Source organism: Schistocerca cancellata, chromosome 3 (assembly GCF_023864275.1).
Source record: "Schistocerca cancellata isolate TAMUIC-IGC-003103 chromosome 3, iqSchCanc2.1, whole genome shotgun sequence".
Classification (NCBI taxonomy): domain Eukaryota; kingdom Metazoa; phylum Arthropoda; class Insecta; order Orthoptera; family Acrididae; genus Schistocerca; species Schistocerca cancellata.
In genome coordinates, this window is record NC_064628.1 from 371918213 (window position 1) to 371940195 (window position 21983).

At 42.7% G+C, this 21983-nt stretch overlaps 1 protein-coding gene across 1 annotated transcript in view; it reads left to right on the plus strand.

Annotated features, from left to right (window-relative positions):
• Positions 1 to 7954: 7954 nt before the first annotated feature.
• Positions 7955 to 21983, plus strand: part of LOC126175055 (delta-sarcoglycan) — a 505275-nt gene continuing 491246 nt past the window's right edge. Inside the window, exon 1 of the mRNA XM_049921574.1 lies at positions 7955 to 8010. Within this exon, the coding sequence (XP_049777531.1) occupies positions 7978 to 8010 (33 nt within the window). The 5' untranslated portion in view covers positions 7955 to 7977. The remainder of the gene's footprint in view (positions 8011 to 21983) is intronic.

The window sequence follows — 21983 nt, forward strand, 5'->3', positions numbered from 1 at the left end:
AAACATTTCCTTAAGTGTTCTTGGTAATACCTCCAACAATGAGGAATTCAATAGAATAATTTTATTCACTAACTGGATAGATTCGTACAACGCCAGTCTTTCTAATACTTGCAGGTATATGGGAAAATGAGAGCTAATCACAGCACTGTCTTTGTCAATACTGGAATCATTAAAAGCTCCCTTGCACTGGCTAACTGCCAAAGCCTCTGCACTATCGAAGTCGTTTACTACGCCTCTAATGACCTCGAAATGTTCATTGTAAAACAACATAGCTTCGACCCATGTACCCCAACGAATTATCGGGAGGTAAAAGAACATTTGTTAGTGTTTCTTTGTAGGTCCTGATGCTATTATTTCCACATAGAGTAAAACGCCGCATGCAATGGTGCTTTACTTTGCTTAGATAAAGAAAGTTTAACTGCAGCTTGGCTAATAACTCAACTTCCAGCATTTTGTTTTCCTTGAATCAACCGTGGTTGTGGACACGACTCTTTGCGTTATACGGCGAAGACTTCTTCCATAATCCGTCCCAGACCAGGAACTGCGACAATGAGTCTAAAGAACGCACTAGAGCGCGCACTAAGCTTTGCAAGACGAGTGCTGTAACAGGAAGTAAACACGTACAACAGGCACGTTCTCTCCTTTGTTTTCCTTTTATCTGCGCCGTCTCAACCAGCCTGCGATGCATATTGAATCACACACACACACACACACACACACCTGCACATGCACATACACCCGTCATTCACGTAAAATATTTACATTGGTTGTAAACATACAGGTTGGGGCAAATAAGGGTGGCTTAGAGGAAAGAGTTCCAGGGTACAAAGAAACACTGGCGTTGGTTTGAAAAAATGGTTCAAATGGTTCTGAGTACTATGGGACTTAACATCTCAGGTCATCAGTCCCCCTAGACAAAGAACTACTTAAAACTAACTATCCTAAGGACAGCACATACATCCATTCCCGAGGCAGGATTCGAACCTACGACCGTAGCAGCAGCAGCGGTTCCGGACTGAAGCGCCTAGAACTGCTCGGTCACAATGGCCGGCCGTTGGTTTCATTTGGCAGAATTCTGGAGCATTTTCTGGTGAAGTGCAGCCACATTTTCTGGCGTACAGGCACGTTTTGGAATGTTTTTTCACTTGTTCAGAGCAGATCCTGTCTGGCACTATTTTCAGACTGAGCGTTGAGTGACAATCTTCCCTGGCACTTTGACACCATTAAACGTCTCAGCAAACCAATATCCACACTCTTTCCACGAGTTTGTTGTGACGTTACTTCCCACAACGAACACCAGCTACTCCACTGTGAGTACCATCATCCCCCTTCCATTGCTCCACCCATACTGACAGAGCCAGCACTATACTCTGAACCATTGTGGATCACGTGACGGACGTACACGTATTGGGGGCGTCACGGAGTGCGGTTATATGCTTACCGGTACATTCACATCCAATCTTATCCACTCGTCCGGGCCATTTTTATTTGCCCCCACTTATATTACTTACATTACGATGTGCTTCCATCACTGCCTTGAGATGTCACACAAAAGACTAATTTATGTGGAGCACACAACGTTTATGCCTCCAGACAACTTTCCTCGCGTATGTTATATGAAACGGATGATATTCACTTGCTTAACGATGCTCTCTGAATATTATTCGTGGCCCCCAGATAAAATACGCCACGCCAGTCGAGTCGTCGGGCCGTAGACTGTTAATGCTGTCCTTGTGAAGCTGGGTCTGGTCACTAGTAGAATCATAAATACCGGGTGATCAAAAAGTCAGTATAAATTTGAAAACTGAATAAATCACGGAATAACGTAGATAGAGAGGTACAAATTGACATACATGTTTGGAATGACATGGGGTTTCATTAGAACCGAAAATAAAATACAAACGTACAAAAAATGTCAAACTGATGGCGCTTCATCTGATCAGAATAGCAATAATTAGCACAACAAAGTAAGACAAAGCAAAGATGACGTTCTTTACAGGAAATGCTCAATATGTCCACCATCATTCCTCAACAATAGCTGTAGTCGAGGAATAATGTTGTGAACAGCACTGTAAAACATGTCCGGAGTTATGGCGGGACATTGGCATCGGATGTTGTCTTTCAGCATCCTCAGAGATGTCGGTCGATCACGATACATTTGCGACTTAAAGGTAACCCCAAAGCCAATAATCGCACGGACTGAGGTCTGGGTACCAGGGAGGCCAACCGTGACGAAAGTGGCGGCTGAGCACACGATCATCACCAAACGACGCGCGCAAGAGATCTTTCACGCATCTGGCAATATGGGGTGTTTTTTTTCTAATAAACCCCCATGTCATTCCAAGCATGTGTGTCGATTTTCACCTCTCTATCTACATTATTCCGTGGTTTATTAAGTTTTCAAATTTATACTGACTTTTTGATCACCCGGTATTTCCCAAACGCCCGACATGTTCCTTCTAAATGTCGAATGTATCTCGTAGTAGTCACCAGACTCATTTTCTCTGGTGTTTTGGCAGCTAGTTTCAAGTTAGTTTTTGCTGTATGTAAATGGAGACGGCCCAGGTAAATACCATTCATCGGATGTTACATGCGACGCCCAGTGCTAACGAACAACTTTTGCTTGATCCCTGTTAGAAACCAAAATCATTTTCAAATCGGAATTTTACCCTCCCACTCCACAAGCAGTTCCAAGTTAGTCTAGTGGCGTATTTGGTTCACCGGTAAGGGGATAGTAAAATACATAGGATAAACAACAATCTAACAGCGATTGAGTAGCACTGCAGCATGGCTCTAGCAGCTAACGTGGCGCAGGGCAAGATGGACAAGTACTGCTGCTGGAGTACCTTTTATCCTTCGTGTTTTGAGTTGCCTTTTAATAAATACAGATAAAACGAATATTGCACTAGAGCAATTTTGGACCGCATTATCGAAAAGGCACATAAAATCCCGCATTAAACGTTTTTTAACCAGTAAACAAACCAACAGTTTCCTTTGACACTGTGATTCGCAAAAAAGACCTGGCGAGCAGTGTTTGTTTGAGATGATTCCATCTGCATTTTGCGGGAACTAAATTGAAACTGTTGTGGAAATGTGAGATAAAATGCGGCTCATAATTGAGAAATTGTATTGCCTTTGATGGTAAACCTTATTTGCCTCCGTTTCTGTATTTCGCTGAAAATATCTGCACTACAGTGCACACGTCGACCATATGCACTGCGTGTCTTGAAATATCTTAGCAGATTAAAACGCCGTACCGGACTGGGGCTCGAACGCAGAATCTTGCCGCTCAGAGATGCTCTTACCAACTGAGTCTGTCAGGCACGTCTTACAATCCGCCATCATAGTTTTACCTCTATCCACTCATCACAATTCAGAGCAGTTCCCCCAAATAACACGTGGGACTAACGCTCCCGCAGTTAAAGGTAAACTGCAGAAGGAATTCTGCAGTAGTTCGTTCGAACAAATCAGAAAATGCTGGAAGAATCCCTGACAAAGTGATTTTAGTTTTCAGAGTATGAGAGAGATTCTGGCGGAAAGAACACTGTGAGGGTGGCTCGTGAGCCATGCTTGGATAGCACATTGGATAAGACAATTTCCCGTAAAAACAAGGCTCCAGTTTCGAGCCCCAGTCCGTTGAGTCGTTTTAATGTGCCAGGAATGAAAGAGTCAGGCTACACCTAAGTCTTGTTCGGAAACAAACTTATTGCATTCTCTCACAGTACTCTCTCGACAACCGTAATGTCCACTCTACTCTTCGCCCTCATTCTTGCGTTTAGTACTCCTTGTCGCAATCTCGAGGTTGTTTTTCCAACAGTGTTAACAATGATGCACGGAAGCGTGCATAGATTTATTGGTGGAGTGCTGGCCAGTACTATCTCTTGTATGGGTTCACTGATTGCAGTGAAAGAGTTGAACAACGACGATAACAATGTTCAAATGGCTCTAAGCACTAAGGGACTTAACATCTGAGGTCATCAGTCCCCTAGAGCTTAGAACTATTTAATCCTAACTAACCTAAGGGCATCACACACATCCATGCCCGAGGCAGGATTCGAACGTGCGACCGTAGCAGCAGCGCGGTTTCGGACTGAAGCACCTAGAACCACTCGGTCACAAAGTCAGTGGACCAACAAACCTCTTCTAATTTCTTCCCGCACGGACGGCAACAGCATCTTAGTACTTTTCCGTCTGTACATCGGAATACCCTCGCTGTGTTGTATATTTACGAGTTTCCTTAGTAAAGGCATTAAGCTGTTGTTCAGATATTTTCACAGAAACGAATGTAACAGAGAAAAACAGCAGATCATAATTACACTGGAACTTCGCAGCAGATTAAATCTCTGTGCCTCTGACCTTTTTGCCTTTCCCGGGAAATTTCTCTACCGTATGACCTGTCAAAACACGACACAATCCAATCTCATAGCTTTACCTTCGCCAGTACTTCCTCTCCTACCTTTCAACTTGCACAGAAGTTCTCCTTCACATCTTGCTGGATTAGCACTGCTGGAATAAAAAACATTGCGGAGAAATGTCTTAGGAATAACTAGGTGCTTCTTTCCAGAATGAATTCTCATTCTGCAACTTTATGAACGCTCATTTAAGGCATCCGGGGAGATTAAAACCGTGTACAGGAACTAAATTAGATCCCTGGACGTTAGTTTTCTGAGCCATCCGCGCACTACTGTTCGATAAGACTCAGAAATCCATTACAGTTGTAAATGACGTTTTATTAGCACGGCAAATTTCGGAGAATATAGGCCCATCATTGGGTGCTACCCACTGCAACAAGAAAGGGAGGGCATGGTATATGACAGAGCTAACATACAGGACGAAACAGCTGAAGCCTCGAATAACGGGTACTTATTCAAGCGGTTCTTCAAGTCATGTGTAAGCTAATCGCAATTCATTTGACGCACGAATATGTGACATTACACTCTGCAAGAGACAGCGCAAGATAAAAGTTACAAGTAAAAAAAAGTTACGCACTGTAACTGCGAGAAGAGCGCCCTTATCACCAGTACACAGGAAACTAAATGGCGTGATATATTTGGCTAAACAGCTTGGGCTTCCGCTTCATGACCCCATGTGTTTGGTGATAGAAAGCAACTGGACCATCATTTTTAGTTATTGTTTTGAGTCATCAGTCATCTGATTGCCTTGATGGAACCGCAGGTTATCTGTAGTGCCAACTTGTTCTTCTCAGAGTAGCACTTGCACGGTACGTCCTCAATCGTTTGTTGAAAATATTCCAGTCTCTGTCTTCTTCTAGAGCTTCTACCGTCTACAGTTTCCTCTGTACCATGGAAGTTATTCTCTGGTGACCCGAAGCACGTACTATAATCAATTTCCTTCTTCTTGCCAGTTTTTGGCTTGCGTTCCTTTCTTCGCCCATGTTCTGGAGAACCTCCTCATTCCTAATATATTAGTCCACCTAGTTTTCAACATTCTTCCACACTGAGGTGACAATAGTCACGTCACACCTCCTAACATTGTGTCGGACCTTCTTTTACCTGGTGTAGTATGGCAACTCGAAGTGGCATGGACTCCACAAAACGTTAAAAGCCCCCTACAAAAATACTGATTCATCATGCCTCTACAGCTGTTCGTAATTGCAAGTGTTGCCGACGGAAGATTTTGTGCACGAACTGACTTCTCGATTATCTACAACTACATATACATGGATACTCAACAAATCGCATTTAAGTACCTGGCAGAGGGTTCATGGAACCATTGTCAATATAATTCTCTATCTTTCCAATTTAGTACGGCGCGCGGAAAAAGCGAACACCTATATCTATCCGTTTGTGTTCTGGTTTCCCTTATTTTATTATGAAGATCATTTCTCCCTATTTACGTCGGCGACAAGAAAATATTTTCGCATTCGGAGGAGAAAATTGCTAACTGTTGTCCAACGAGCACAAATGCCGGTAATAGCTATTCGAGATCAGTTAATGGCGCTGCTACATCTGTAACGCGAAGGTTACTGGATTAGAGTAATTGTGGCCTGCAGATGACGCAGTGTAACGTCGAAACTGGTTGCCTAGAAATGAACCTATATAACGGCGATTGGTATTGATTATACTGATCAGTAAATATTTCCAGTCAAAAATCTGTTCAGGTGATCCAGAGGATCTAGTTCATTCCATGGAAACACAGACTACACCATTATGGAGCCACCACCAACTTGCACAGTTCCTTGTTGGCAATTTGGGTCCGTGCCTTCGTGGGCTTTGTGCCACATTCGAATACTACCATCAGCTCTTACGCCGGACTGGCTGAGCGGTTCTAGGCACTACAGTCTGGAACCACACGACCGCTACGGTCGCAGGTTCGAATCCTGCCTCGGGCATGGATGTGTGTGATGTCCTTAGGTTAGTTAGGTTTAAGTAGTTCTAAGTTCTAGGGGACTGATGACCACAGCAGTTAAGTCCCATAGTGCTCAGAGCCACATGGAACCATCAGCTCTTACCAACTGAAATCGGGATTCGTCTGACCGGGCGGGCGTTTTCCAGTCGTCTAGGTTCCAACGGATATGGTCAAAAGCCCAGGAGAAGCACTGCAGGCGATGTGCTGTTAGCAAAGGCACTCGCCTTGGTCGTCTGATGTCATAGCACATTACCGCCAGATTTCGGCACACTGCCATAACGGATACGTTCGGCGTACGTCCCACATTGATTTCTGCCGTTATTTCACCCAGTGTTATTTGTCTATTAGCACTGACAACTCTACGCCAACGCCCCTGCGGCATTCATTATGTGAAGGCCGTCGGCCACTGTGTTTTCTGTAGTAATGCCTGAAATTTAGTATTCTCGACCGACACATTCTTGACCCTGTGGATCTTGGAATACTGAATTCCCCGACGATTTTCTAAATGGAATGTCCCATGCGTGTAACTAGCTTCAACTACCGTTCCATGTTCAGAGTCTGTTAATTACCGTCGTGCTAGCCCGGCCGGAGTGGCCGTGCGGTTCTAGGCGCTACAGTCTGGAGCCGAGCGACCGCTACGGTCGCAGGTTCGAATCCTGCCTCGGGCATGGATGTGTGTGATGTCCTTAGGTTAGTTAGGTTTAATTAGTTCTAAGTTCTAGGCGACTGCTGACCTCAGAAGTTAAGTCGCATAGTACTCAGAGCCATTTGACCATTTGACCGTCGTGCTACCATAATGACTTCGGAAACCTTTTCACATGAATCACCTGAGTACAAATGACAGCTCTGCTAATGAACTGCCCTTTTATATCTTGCGTACGTGGTCCTACCGCTATCTGTATGTGAACTTATCATTCACCCATGGCTACTTTCAGCTCAATTTACAACTGTACTCAAACGCTCCGATTATCTTCTTTTCCGGTTGTCCACGAATCACTACAATACACTGTTGCGCTCCGAACGCACAATCTCAGATATTTCTTCCTCGCCTTAATTGCTATTTTTGATACCAGGAGGCTTCTCTGGCCCAAAAATGCCCTCTTTACGTGTAGTAGTCTGCTTTATATGTCCTCATAGCTTTGTTCATCGTGATTTATTATTCTTCCAACGTGACAGTTTACTTCTCGCTCACCAATTTTGGCATTAAGCCCCTCTCTATTCTCATTTCAGCTACTTATTACGGAGCGTGTAACAGTGCGAAAAGTGACTGTACGAAAAAATAGTGTTCCGTTTGTGGAACCTTCTTTATTTATAAACATTTTTCCGTTTATGGAAAGTACAGTATTTATAAAGACGGCTTGAAGATATGAGTAATGGGACTGTTCTGTTGATGCAACTGTGTCTGTTCTGTTAAAATTGCTTTGTGCGGGTGCTACCCGTCTTCGTTGAGGAAGCAGCTGACTTAGCGCGGTTTACCGTAAGCTCTTTCTGGCTGCCCCCTCCCCGCCACCCAAACACTGGCTCGCCCGCTGGCAGCTGGTGGCTATTAATAGGCCGTCCACGTCTGCAGCAGTGTGGCCGCCGACGCCCGACGCCGCGCCTTCCGCCATGCTGTCCAGCTTCAGGCGCCTACGTAGACGGGTAAGCGTCTCTGCCGTTTCCACACACGGCTGTACTCGTAGCCCTAATAGAACTAGCATCATGCTACGGCGTCCATTGAAGAAAACAAGTGCACTTTTGTCGCACTCCGCACGTCAGATTGCATCAGGTGTGTCCGCCTGCGCCGCCATCATCGCATTCTGTGATGTGGAACTGTGACCCACGCGCGTCATAGCCTTGAAAATGACGTCATTTAGTACGCTACAACTTTTTCCGGCTACTGAAGGCATCGTGTTTAATTAGATAAAATGTATCGATACAGTTACTGCGTTTGCATATCATTGTCATTCCCGAAAATCCCTGTGTATATAAAATATATTCATGAATTCGCGTACGTCTACTACAGCCGACAACACTGTCTGTACATCTGAGCATGAAGGAACGAAAACGTGCAGTTCATGTCGGTTACTTTTCGGTGCATCTGCAGCCTTATCGTTAGGTGGTAGTTTCAGACTGAAAGTAGTACTGGTTTTTCCGTAAAGGAAATCATAATTATATATTTAATTACCGTCTTTGCATTAACACTATTTCATTTGTTCTGTCCTTATTTGTTAGGGAATAATGATGTATGTAGCATTCTGAAATGCAATGACGAGGTTGTGCACCTGTATAAGTAATAAATGTAGCTGTACTGTCATTAAAGTCAGTTATCATTCTTGGTATTGCTCCATAAAAGAGATTATTTATTACTCTGGGACCATCTGATTACAACCGAATAAAACAAAATTTTTTTGCGTTTCGTCTTTATTTTTTCTAAGGCACCTCCTGTAGCCAGGATATGCACATATTTTTGTTTATACTAAAAATTTAGGACGTTTTATATAAAGTTTATAAAAAAAGCTGGTGGTTTTTGTTTTTCTATGATGTAGTAGTAATTTAAAATTCTGCTCAAAGATTTTGATCTATATGTTGATCTACGTGTTGTGCACATATTCCTTTGTTATAGTTGTTTTCCTTGTGATAATGCCATTTGTGATTTCGTTTTTACACTTCGCAGCCTTAAGAGTCGAACACATATTTTGGTTATATGCTTTGTATGCCGTTGCTAATTATTGAACACTATGGCCACCAACTGAACTTGTTTCTGTGGTGTCTGTGACCTGTCATCTACATGCTACACCCAAAATTATGTGCACGTATTCCAGGCCACTGAAGATGCGTTACAAAGAATAATGGCGAAAGGCGAATGGCACAAAAACTGTCCTTTATTCAGTTACGTTTAGACTATTCAAAAAAATGGCTCTGAGCACTATGGGACTTAACTTCTAAGGTCATCAGTCCCCGAGAACTTAGAACTACTTAAACCTAACTAACCTAAGGACATCACACACACTCATGCCCGAGGCAGGATTCGAACCTGCGACCGTAGCAGTTCCGCGGTTCCGGACTGCAGCGCCGGAACCGCTAGACCACGGCGGCTGGCGTTTAGACTATTCCACAGTAGTAATTCACATAGCAGAATACTGTACGCATGTGGGAACGACAGGACTTAAAAGGTTGGAGCTGTTACTTAATTGCTTTCCTTGCTTCAACCTTATTATATATTCACAGAAAAGTCACATATTCTTCATCATTTTGATACCAGTTGAGCCATGTCACACGATTAGGTTTAGACGACACGTGGCATGGTTTCCTGCAAGTCAGTATTACGTTAGTCCTATATTCATCATCATGTTCCTAATTCATGTTTTGCAATGTGTTAATGAACCCATAAGCGACTTATCCGGCAACATTAAGGTTTTGTTATAATTTCTACTTCATAACTAAGTGACTTTCAGGCTTATATCTACCACAAATCTGCTAAATTCTTTATTGCCCTACAACAGGTTTCGATAATATCTCATCATCGTAACAGACTTAGACGTAATCTTAATAAGAGCATTCAGTTTTATGAAGGAAGACATTTCTATAACATTATAATTTTATTACTTATTTCTGTATTTTAAAATGGCATGTGCAACATATCGACAATTTGAATATATGTTTTGTATCTGTTTGGTGTCGTGAAGGTGAGTGGACATATAAATTTGAAACTCATACGTCTGAAACAAAATTTAATTACAGCAGATCTGTGTAAGGTGGTTGTTATTAAATCTGGAACGTGTACTGCTGTATTGAAAACAGTAAGATGTCTTGTGTATGTAAACAGACAACGTTTTGACATTGATTAGCATCAGCATCTTAAAAAACTCCTCACTCCTCTTTACACTCCATAGCTATTCCAAAGTTTATAAGTGTGGAGTACACTCTGAAACAGGGTGTGGGAGAGACTTTAGCAATTATGGTTGTAAGACAGATTTCATGGAGACTGTGTTTTTAATAGAAATAGGGAATTTTCAAAAAACTGGTGAAAATATACAGTTTGTTTTACGAAACGTTCCTACCGAGGTAGGTCTGTCATTGTCAAGACATTCAGTAAGATGGAAGGATCTACTTAACGACTGAACAACTGGTACGTTAACAAATACAATTCTAGTAACGTGAAAGAAGAACACAAATTTTAAATCGTCATTCCGATGGATGGCATTTTCTGTTATTATTTACTTATTTATTTTTTAGGCGTATTTCGCCACAGATGCCCGTTCAACTTTTATTAAATCTGATACTTTAATACCGTAATAATATTGCTGCTAGGGACACAGTACATTTCAGGCATAAATATTTCTGCTATACTACAGGACTCTCGCTCGCTGTATAAAATTCCTGTCCTCTCTCTCCGATTTATTTGTACCTGTTTTTAATCTGTTTTCATTAACTCCTCTTTAAGACGGTGTCGAGGACGAGGAATACTGTAACACTTAAAATTTGACATTAATTATCGAAATAACAAATTAGAACCACACAGTAACATCAATGAATTCAAGCTTACTTGTTTTAAAATGCAGTAGACATTATGACGTGTTAGAATCTCATCAGAACAATTATCGTATTTTGTACCAATAAAGTGTTATTTAGATTTCCTTATTTCGTCTCGGAGATGGCAAATGAACAAAACATGTGTCCCACGGAAAAATTTTAGAATGCAATGATTCAAAAAACAAATGATATATTGTTTAACAGGAACTTTTTATTGTTTTTTCAGTCGACTGCCGTGTAGTTCCTACGACTTGCTCTAATAATTTATTAGATAGCGTCACTTGGATGTTTTGTGTGGACATTTCCGTGTTATAATTTCTTAAGATATTAAATCGTCATTAACGCCTAAACAGTCTGAAGTACTTCTTGGAAGTGAATCTGACGAAGAAGCTACATCTAAGGCAACGATTTATAATTGGTACAAGGAATTCTAAAGATATTGATTTCTTTGTTAGTGGTGAGTTTTCTGATAAATGCCTAAGAATCTCTAATACTGATGATAATACTGTCACTGTTCGACCAACATTTGAAGAACACCGGCGGACATGTTTCGAATTTATTCCGGAGGCATTGGGCATTCGAGTGAGTCAACTCTGAAACATTACTCATCAACACTTGGACGTGGCAGAATTTATTGTCGATGGACATCCAACTGAAAGCAACAACGCTCTGATCGGTGCAAAATAACCGCGGAAAAATTCCAAGGTGGTGGTTCAAACTTGGTTAGAAATATCATTAGTGCTGACGGATCTTGGATTCGTCGCTATGAGTCTGAAAAGAAAAAATTATTCGGCTCACTGGAGCTTTTGGAGAGAACCTAAGCCTGCGAAAGGCATACGAATGCGCAGTGCTGGTGAGAAGATGGTTCCTATTTTTTCCCCTCTAAACTGAGCCGTATTGTTACTGTAATCGTTATACAAATACCTGATTACCTCAAATTTTTGAAAAAAGTTTGTGAAAAACGACCAAAAAAGAATAATTTTACATTACGATAAAGTCTTGGCCCATATAGCAAAACTAATAAATGAATACTTGGATGCCCTAAAGGTCATGAATGGATCCTCCACCATACAGCACTCATCTAAAAACTTTTTTTTTCAAAAATTAAAGATGAAATGCATGGAATCACTTTTTCGTCACCAGGTGAAACAGTAGAACATTATAAAAACCTGTTTTAAGAAGGGATTGAGCGAGAGCGACATCCTTGCTTTAAGGATTGGTTTCAACGAAAGCAAAAATGTGTTGATGTTAAAGGGGGCCACTTTGAAAAACAAAGTAATCATTTAATGTGCTTTTAAAACCAAACCTTTTTTTATTTTCTAAACACTTTAAGTGCTGCACTCGTATTTATGGGATTAGCATTCAAGTTGTCGTTACCATAAAATAACTTCCACGTGTTCTACGAAACGTACCTGCACTCCGCTTGGCATATTTTGCTTTTCATCACTTCCAGCAGCAACTACTCACTACTGCTGTTAGTAGTAGGTAATGTCTAAAAAGCAGGATATAAACAGTGTGATTCCTTAAGGGATGATGGAGACGGGAAATTGTACCAATCTGAGCCTGGTCCATAAACGAATGAATCGAAAGTTATAAGTCAGAGTCGTTCTGGTACCTCTGACAGTGAATTCTTGTACTTCAAGTTCATTGTTTCCCATATTTTGGGAGGAGGCAGTATGGAACAAACCAAGAAAAATGTCCAATTAACACGGACTCTAAGGTGCATACCTTAAGAGCTGACCACTTGTTCATCTTTCCTACTGTGAGATACAGCTCTTCTACTGAACAATGTCCGCCGCTCGTGGTCTCGCGGTAGCGTTCTCGCTTCCCGAGCACGGGGTCCCGGGTTCGATTCCCGGCGGGGTCAGGGATTTTCACCTGCCTCGGGATGACTGGGTGTTTGTGTTGTCCTCATCATTTCATCATCATCCAGGAAAGTGGCGAAATTGGACTGAGCAAAAGTTGGGAAATTGTACGGGCGCTGATAACCACGCAGTTGAGCGCCCCACAAACTCAACATCATCATCATCACATCTACTGAACAAGTTCCCATAGCTCTTAAGAAATGCACTTTACAGCCCATGTGTACGGGACATTGTTTTATTGTTTCGGTCCGTACTGCCTCATTCCAAAGCATGGAAAGCAAAGAGATTGAAGTAGAAAGATTCTCCGTCAGAGGTTCGGTGTGTAAGTTAGTAGTGCTTTTCCATAATTTTTATAAACACCACAGATACACATAACAGGGACTTGAGTCATGAATATATTCTGTTCTACTATTTTCAACAGCTAATAAGGCTGGGGTAACTTTTCGATTCCGCGACTGTAGGAATTATGTTGTTTTGAGACAAAGAACTCGTTGAGCCATGTTCGGAGCGCGTTTTCATCCGGAAACGAAGTTCGTTGAAGATCGTTCTACAGAGAGAGGAAAATTTAAAAATACGAGGGCGCAAAACCAGGTGAATAAGGCGGGTCCGTAATGAATACCCTACCCAACTACTGAACTATCAGTCTAGTAGAATCCCGTCGGGCGTTATCGTGGAGTAACATCATTTCATGCAGTCTTCATGGTCATTGTTCTTTGGACTGTGTCTGCAAGACGCCTCAGTTGTTGACAGTAAATGTCAGCAGTGATGGTTATACCTCGTGGAAGCAGTTTGCAGTGCACCACACCGTCGTTGTTCCACCAGATGCGTTACATTATGTTTTTCGCATGTGCGCAGGTCTTCGTACGGGGAGTTGCTGCTTTGCTTGGGCTGAACCATTCCTTCATTTTCATTTTGTCAACACAGAGATACCAAAACGATACAGGATAGGAATGGTCTGTGTTGTTCACGAGCTAGTTGATGACGAGTAATCAGAGATGCCGATATGGCCACCCGCTGCTTTTTGTGATTTTGGCGCAGAGCATGCGGTACAAATGCATCCGATTTTTGAACCTTCCAATTGTATGCAAGTGTCACACGATAGTGGAATTATCACAATTCATATCATTTTCCAGTTAACAATGATTTGGATCATAGCGGATTAATACGTTTAAACGATCTTCGTCAAACCCCAAAACTCTTGCTGAAATTGAAGGTCCACTAATGTCAAAACTATCCTCCTCAAAAGGAGAAAACCATTTTCCTGCCTTGCTCTGTCCAATGGCATTATCCCCATACACGGTGCAAATGTTTTGGGCTGTCTCCGCTTTTGTCATCCCTCTATTGAACTCAAACAGAATATACTGTGTAGTGGAAATGGTCAGATTTCTAGACTTGACACTGCATTTTCAAACGCCCACAGCTCCACTCTCTCCAGATATGACAAATGTGAACTCTTATAGCAACAGATAACTAGAATTTAAAAAATGACAGGCGATAAACAAACACGTATCAATTAGAAGACCAACTTGCAAAACAAAATCTCTACGAAGTTATGCAGCTGTTGTTGTGGTCTTCAGTCCAGAGACTGGTCTGATGCAGCGCTCCATGCTACTCTATCCTGTGCAAGCGTCTTCATCTCCCAGTACCTACTCCAACCTACATCCTTCTGAATCTGTTCAGTGTATTCATCTCTTGGTCTCCCTCTACGATTTTTACGCTCCACGCTGCCCTCCAATACTAAATTGGTGATCCCTTGATGCCTCAGAATATGTCCTACCAAACGATCCCTTCTTCTAGTCAAGTTGTGCCACAAACTTCTCTTTTCCCCAATCATATTCAATACTTCCTCATTACTTATGTGATCTACCCATCTAATCTTCAGCATTCTTCTGTAGCACCACATTTCGAAAGCTTCTATTTGCTTCTTGTCCAAACTAGTTATCGTCCATGTTTCACTTCCATACATGGCTACGCTGCATACAAATACTTTCAGAAACGACTTCCTGACACTTCAATCTATATTCGATGTTAACAAATTTCTCTTCTTCAGAAACGCTTTCCTTGCCCTTGACCGTCTACATTTTATATCCTCTCTTCTTCGACCATCATGACTTATTTTGCTCCCCAAATAGCAAAACTCATCTACTACTTTAAGCGTCTCGTTTCCTAAACTAATTCCCTCGGCATCGCCCGACTTAATTCGACTACATTCCATTATCCTCTTTTCCTTTTGTTGATGTTCATCTTATATCCTCCTTTCAAGACACTGTCCATTGCGTTCAGCTGCTCTTCCAAACCTTTGCTGCCTCTGACACAATTACAATGTCACCTGCGAACCTCAAATTTTTTATTTCTTCTCCATGGATTTTAATTCTTACTCCGATTTTTTCTTTTGTTTCCTTTACTGCTTGCTCAATATACAGATTGAATAACATCGGGGATAGACCACAACCCTGTCTCACTCCCTTCCCAACCACGGCTTCCCTTTCATGCCCCTGATTTCTGTACAAATTGTAAATAGCCTTTCGCTCTCTGTATTTTACCCCTGCCACCTTCGGTATTTGAAAGAAGGTATTCCTGTCAACATTGTCAAAAGCTTTCTCTAAGTCTACAAATGCTAGAAACGTAAGTTTGCCTTTCCTTACTCTAGCTTCTAAGATAAGTTATAATGTCAGTATTGCCTCACATGTTCCAACATTTCTGCGGAATCCAAATTGATCTTCCCCAAGGTCGGCTTCTACAAGTTTTTCCATTCGTCTGTAAAGAATTCGAGTTAGTGGTTTACAGTCGTGGCTTATTAAACTGATAGTTCGGTAATTTTAACATCTGTCAACACCTGCTTTCTTTGGGATTGGAATTATATTCTTGTTCAAGTCTGAGGGTATTTCACCTGTCTCATACATCTAGCTCACCAGGTGGTAGAGTTTTGTCAGGGCTGGCTCTCCCAAGGCTATCAGTAGTTCTAATGGAATGTTGTCTACTGCCGGAGCCTTGTTTTGACTTAGTGCTCTGTCAAACTCTTCACGCACTATCTTATTTCCGATTTCATCTTCATCTATCTCCTCTTCCATTTTCATAATATTGTCCTGAAGAACATGGCCCTTGTATAGACCCTCTATATACTTCTTCCACGAAGGTATAGACCAGGCTAAAAGCTTTCGACTCGGTCATTTCCGGACCAGGGTGCCTTATGCCAAACTAATACATTTACCCTTCTTTGTCATCCGAGAAAGTTCGTAACACCATCACGGAATCATCCTGTATGTTTCGCTCTTAGCGCAAAGTGTAGACAAAAAAAAAAAAAAAAAAAAAAAAAAAGAGAGTTCAAAAGGCTCTGAGCACTATGGGACTTAACAGCTATGGTCATCAGTCCTCTAGAACTTAGAACTACTTAAACCTAGCTAACCTAAGGATATCACACAACACCCAGTCATCACGGGGCAGAGAAAATCCCTGACCCTGCAGGGAATCGAACCCTGGAACCCGGGCGCGGAAAGCGAGAACGCTACCGCATGACTACGAGCTGCGGACAAAATGTGGTCAGTGTAACAGTGAAGTCACATAACTTCTGGTTTGATATTGGGGCACTCACTTTGAGGTATACTCCTACTCTACGCTGGGCAGCAGCGACATACACGGTCAACATACCTGTCCGGAAGAGGAACCACACATACACACACACACACACACACACACACACACACACACACACAACCAGGACAGTTATTCATGGCGCTAAACCGCCAGCGCTCTGTCACGGCAGTGGGCGCCGCCCATTACGCGGTCATTATTACTGGCGGTGGCACCTGTCAACACCTGCTTTCTTTGGGATTGGAATTATATTCTTGTTCAAGTCTGAGGGTATTTCACCTGTCTCATACATCTAGCTCACCAGGTGGTAGAGTTTTGTCAGGGCTGGCTCTCCCAAGGCTATCAGTAGTTCTAATGCAGACGCTGACGCTGGCGACAGCTGGTGACGCCCCAGCGAGCCTGGCGCCAGCGCTGGCGGCCCGGCGTCGCGACTGGCGTGCGGCCGTGTTTATTTCACGAAAACACGCGTGTTCGCCGTGACACACGACTCCCTCTCGGCGCAGCTTCAACAATTCAGCCGGTCGGATGCCCCTGCGCCGCTCGCGACAACCGCTCAAACATTTAGGGCCGCCGGCATCGCGCAGGCAAGCAGTAAAACATGGCGCTAAATAAACCACGCGCCCAGGAGACGCCGAGAGTGCTTTTGCTACGGCAACGAGCGGATCCCAGAATATGACAGGACTCGCCGCCCGACACACCCGCGGTGTGCGACCGGCGTCTGTTTCTGATCCCGGCGGAGCGGACTGCAATTGACCACATGAACTCACCACAGCCACAGAAGACTAGGTTCATCAGTGGGAACGAAATAGAGTATCGAATCAAAGTAAGATGAAAACGCTTGTTGGTTAGAAAAAAACGAGGTAGAAAAACGTAGCTCCTCTGAGCAAGCTCTGAAAAGCCCCAAACAAATAGCACTTGTTAAATTTACCCAGGTTGTGTGGAATTCATTGAGGAATGCGACTATTATAAATTTATGAAATAATTTTTACTACGTTTGTCGCATTTTATTGATATTTATTAGTACGACTGGTTTCGGTAACATGCTACTATCATCAGGTGCATTACAGTTACATCTTCATTAATGTGAAGTGTGATGAGCAACATTTGCTGGTTTTACCACTCAGGTTGTGTGCCGAAGTTCAACCCTCTACGGAAAGAGTACTTTATTTGAGTGAATACTCAAATAGACTTGTATTTTTACATAATTTCAATAATACCTTTACTTATATTTTTGCTGGAAATTTATGTGGCACACAGAGCATAGGAATACATCTACATACACGTGATTACTCTGCTATTCACAATAAAGTGCCTGGCACAGGGCTCAATGAATCACCTTCAAGCTGTCTCTCTACTCTTCCACTCTCGAACGGCACACGGGAAAAACGAGCACTAAAGTTTTTCTGTGCGAGCCCTGATTTCTCTTATTTTACAGCGATGATCATTTCTCCCTATGTAGGTGGGTGCCAACAGAATGTTTTCGCAATCGGAGAAGAAAACTGGTGATTGAAATTTCATGAGAAGAGCCTTTGTTTCAATGATTGCCACTCCAATTCACATATCATGTCTGTGACACTATCTCCCCTATTTCGCGATAATACTGAGCAAGCTGCCCTTCTTTGTACTTTATCGATGTCATCCGTCAGTCCCACCTGATGCGGATCCCATACCGCACAGCAATACTCCAGAATAGGGCGGGCAAACGTGGTGTAAGCAGTCTCTTTAGTAGACGTGTGGCACCGTCTAAGCGTTCTGCCAAAGAATCGCAATCTTTGGTTTGTTCTACCCATAATATTGTCCATGTGATCGTTCCAATTTAGGTTATTTGTAATTGTAATCCCTAATTATGTAGTTGAATTTACAGCCTTCAGATTTGTGTGACTTATCGCGTAATGGAAATTTAACTGATTTCTTTTAGCACTCATGTGAATAACTTCACACTTTTCCTTGGTTGGTTGGTTGTTTCGGGGAAGGAGACCAGACAGCGAAGTCATCGGTCTCATCGGATTAGGGAAGGACGGGGAAGGAAGTCGGCCGTGCCCTTTGAAAGGAACCATCCCGGCATTTGCCTGGAGCGATCTAGGGAAATCACGGAAAACCTAAATCAGGATGGCCGGACGCGGGATTGAACCGTCGTCCTCCCGAATGCGAGTCCAGTGTCTAACCACTGCGCCACCTCGCTCGGTCCACATTTCTTTATTCAGGGTCAATTGCCACTTTTCGCACCATACAGATATGTTATCTAAATCATTTTGCAAGTCGTTTTGATCATCTGATGACTTTACAAGACGATAAATGAAAGCATCATCTGCAAACAATCTAAGACGGCTACTCAGATTGTCTCCTATGTCGTTAATATAGATCAGCAACAATAGAAGGCCTATAACACTTCCTTGGGGAACGCCGGACATTACTTCTGTTTTACTCGATGACTTTCCGTCTATTACTACGAACTGTGACCTTTCTGACACGAAATCACGAATCCAGTCGCACAACTGAGGTGATACTCCGTAGGCACGCTGTTTGGTGAGAAGCCGCTTGTGAGAATCGGTGTCGAAAGCATTCTGGAAATCTAAAAATATTGAGTCAATTTGACATCCCCTGTCGGTTGCAGTTATTACTTCATGTGTATAAAGAGCTAGTTGTGTTTCACAAGAACGATATTTTCTGAACCGTGCTGACTATGTGTCAATAAATCGTTTTCTTCGAGGTACTTCAAAATGTTCGAATAAACGTAGAAATCATCTCTAAACATTTTCCCGTTGGGATTTTCACATGTGAATAGTTATGAGACTTTGGTATGGAAACATTCGAATGTGAAAGTGTTAATTCATGCTATTACGTTTGTTACCATGCTCTGTGTGTCAGGCAAGTAAATACCTAGCGAAAATGTAAGTAAAGTCAATCAATGAAATTATTTAAACATACAGCTCACTTAAGATGTACCCTGACATAAATTAATCTTTCTGTACAGGGTTAAATTTCGCAACTTATCCTCACTGACACACGCAGCAAGTACAGTGTGTACCACTCAAACCTCACTGATTTAAATGTCCTAGGATAGGAAAATTACAGTAGATACGACAATGAAAAATGCACCGCATTGTAGAGCATCTCAAAGAATTTATACTCCCGCGTCAGTAAGTGCCAAGTATCGTCGCCAGAGTCGCATGAAATGAAAATGGCGACTCCACAGCAGCGTGCGTAAGCAGTAGTGTGGTTTGCAGAAACAAAATCGCCGATCACTGTGCAAAGAAATTATCAACGTGTGTATGGATGTGATCCACCTGATGTGATAAAAATTAAGGAATGGCAGTTTCTGGCAGTAGGAAGTGTTTTGGAAAATTCCGGCTCTGCACGTTACAGAATTTCAGAAGAGACAGAGGAAGACATCACACAAACGTTTCTCAGAAGCCCACGTAAGTCAATTCGTCAAGCACCTGGATGTATCTCGATCAACATTGCAACGTGTAGTTCAGCAGCATCTTCGTATGTGTGCTTACAAAGTGCAAATTCTGCAACAACTGACGGCGAACGACAAACCACGCCGACAACAATTTCCTGCAGATATGCTGCAGCGTATTGATATGGATGCCAGCTTCCTGGAAAGATGTTTATTCTCAGATGAGGCAGCCTTTCATCTTTTAGGAATGATTAATAGGCATAATGTTCGGATTTGGGGATCGCAAAATCCGCACTTTGTCATTGAACATGTTCGTGATAGCCATAAACTAAACATTTGGTGCGGCCTAATGCATGACAGGATTGTTGGATCGTTCTTCTTTGCGGAACAAACAGTAAATGGGTCAGTGTATCTGGACATTTTGGAGACTTGCAAACCAACATCATTTTTCAACAAGATGGAGCTCCGCCGCACTGGTGAACGGCTGTTCGCAAGTTCCTGGATAGGAAATTTCCCAGTCGTTGGATCTGACTCGGAGGACCCATAGCCTGACCAACACGTTCACCCGACATTTCTCCATGTGGGGGTTCGTGAAGGACCGCGTTTATGCAACCAAAGTGGACGATATTCCTACGTTGCGACATCGTATCATTAATCCGATTGCAAGAATAGCACAGGAAATGTTACAAAGAACTTCGCAAGAAATTGTATATAGACTTGATATTCTTTGTACTACAAATGGTTCACATGCAGAGGTGTACTGATGATAAATAAATAAGTTCTTTGAGTTGCTCTACAATGCGGTGAGTTTTTCCTTGTCGTATCTATTGTGTTTTTTTTCTGGGTCTTTGAAATCAGAGAGGTTAGAGTGAGACACCTTGTACTCTTTATCACATACACTGATGAGCGAGGCCGGCCACTATGGCCAAGGGGTACTACGCGCTTCAGTCTGGAACCGCGCGACCACTAAGGTCACAGGTTAGAATCCTGCCTCGGGGATGGGTGTGTATGATGTCCTCAGGTTAGTTAGGTTTAAGTAGTTTTCAGTTCTAGGGGATTGATTACCTCAGATGTTAAGTCACATAGTGCTCAGAGCCTTTTGAACCATTTTGATAAGCTAAAATGTTATGACCGCTTACGAAGTACACTACTGGCCAATAAAATTGCTACACCACGAAGATGACGTGCTACAGACGCAAAATTTAACCGACAGGTAGAAGATGCTGTGATATGCAAATGATTAGCTTTTCAGAGCATTCACACAAGGGTGGCGCCGGTGGCGACACCTACAACGTACTGACATGAGGGGAGTTTCCAACCGATTTCTCATACACAAACAACAGTTGACCGGCGTTGCCTGGTGAAACGTTGTTGTGATGCCTCGAGCAAGGAAGAGAAATGCGTACCATCACGTTTCCGACTTTGATAAAGGTCGAGATGACAGGCATCTTATCCGCATGACTGTACCGGATCGTGCAGCCACGTCTCGATCCCTGAGTCAACAGATGGGGACGTTTGCAAGACAACAACCATCTGCACGAACAGTTCGACGACGTTTGCAGCAGCATCGACTATCAGCTCGGAGACCATGGCTGCGGTTACCCTTGATGCTGCATTCGTGGATTAATGGATGTAGGATCCACTTGTTAAGCAATATATTTTTTTAAATATATAAATCCAAAAATTTCAGCGAAGGATGACTGAGAATGCAACACGAATGAGGGCTCGCTTTGATACATTTTCGGGAATGACGATATGACAGTTTGACAGCTGTGACAAATTGTGGATTTTATTATTTGACGCGACTGATTTTGTCGTCTAGTATGATGCTGCAAATGTTTCATGTTTATGATATTGGTCCGTAGACCGATACTGACTGTTCAATAAAGAAATTTTGTCAGCAACTCTTGGCAGCAAATCATGACGTTCTCCAAACATTCGTCAGCGTTGTGTGCTGCGTATACTAGATAAACAAAGGTCGCATCTCTGAGGCAACGATTAATGGACGATAACAATCCTGAAACGGACTTCCCTGTCCAGACACCTGACTTGAAACCTTTGGAACGCCTTTGGGATGAATTAGAACGTTGACTTAGCCACAGATCCGATCGCCCATACGTCACGACCTTCCCTTGATTCGGCTCTTGAGAATGGTTGGGCTGCCACTTCTCCAGATACACTGAGACACCTAATTTAAAGTGTCCCCAGCAGAGTTGAAGCCGTCCTAATGGCGGTGGGTG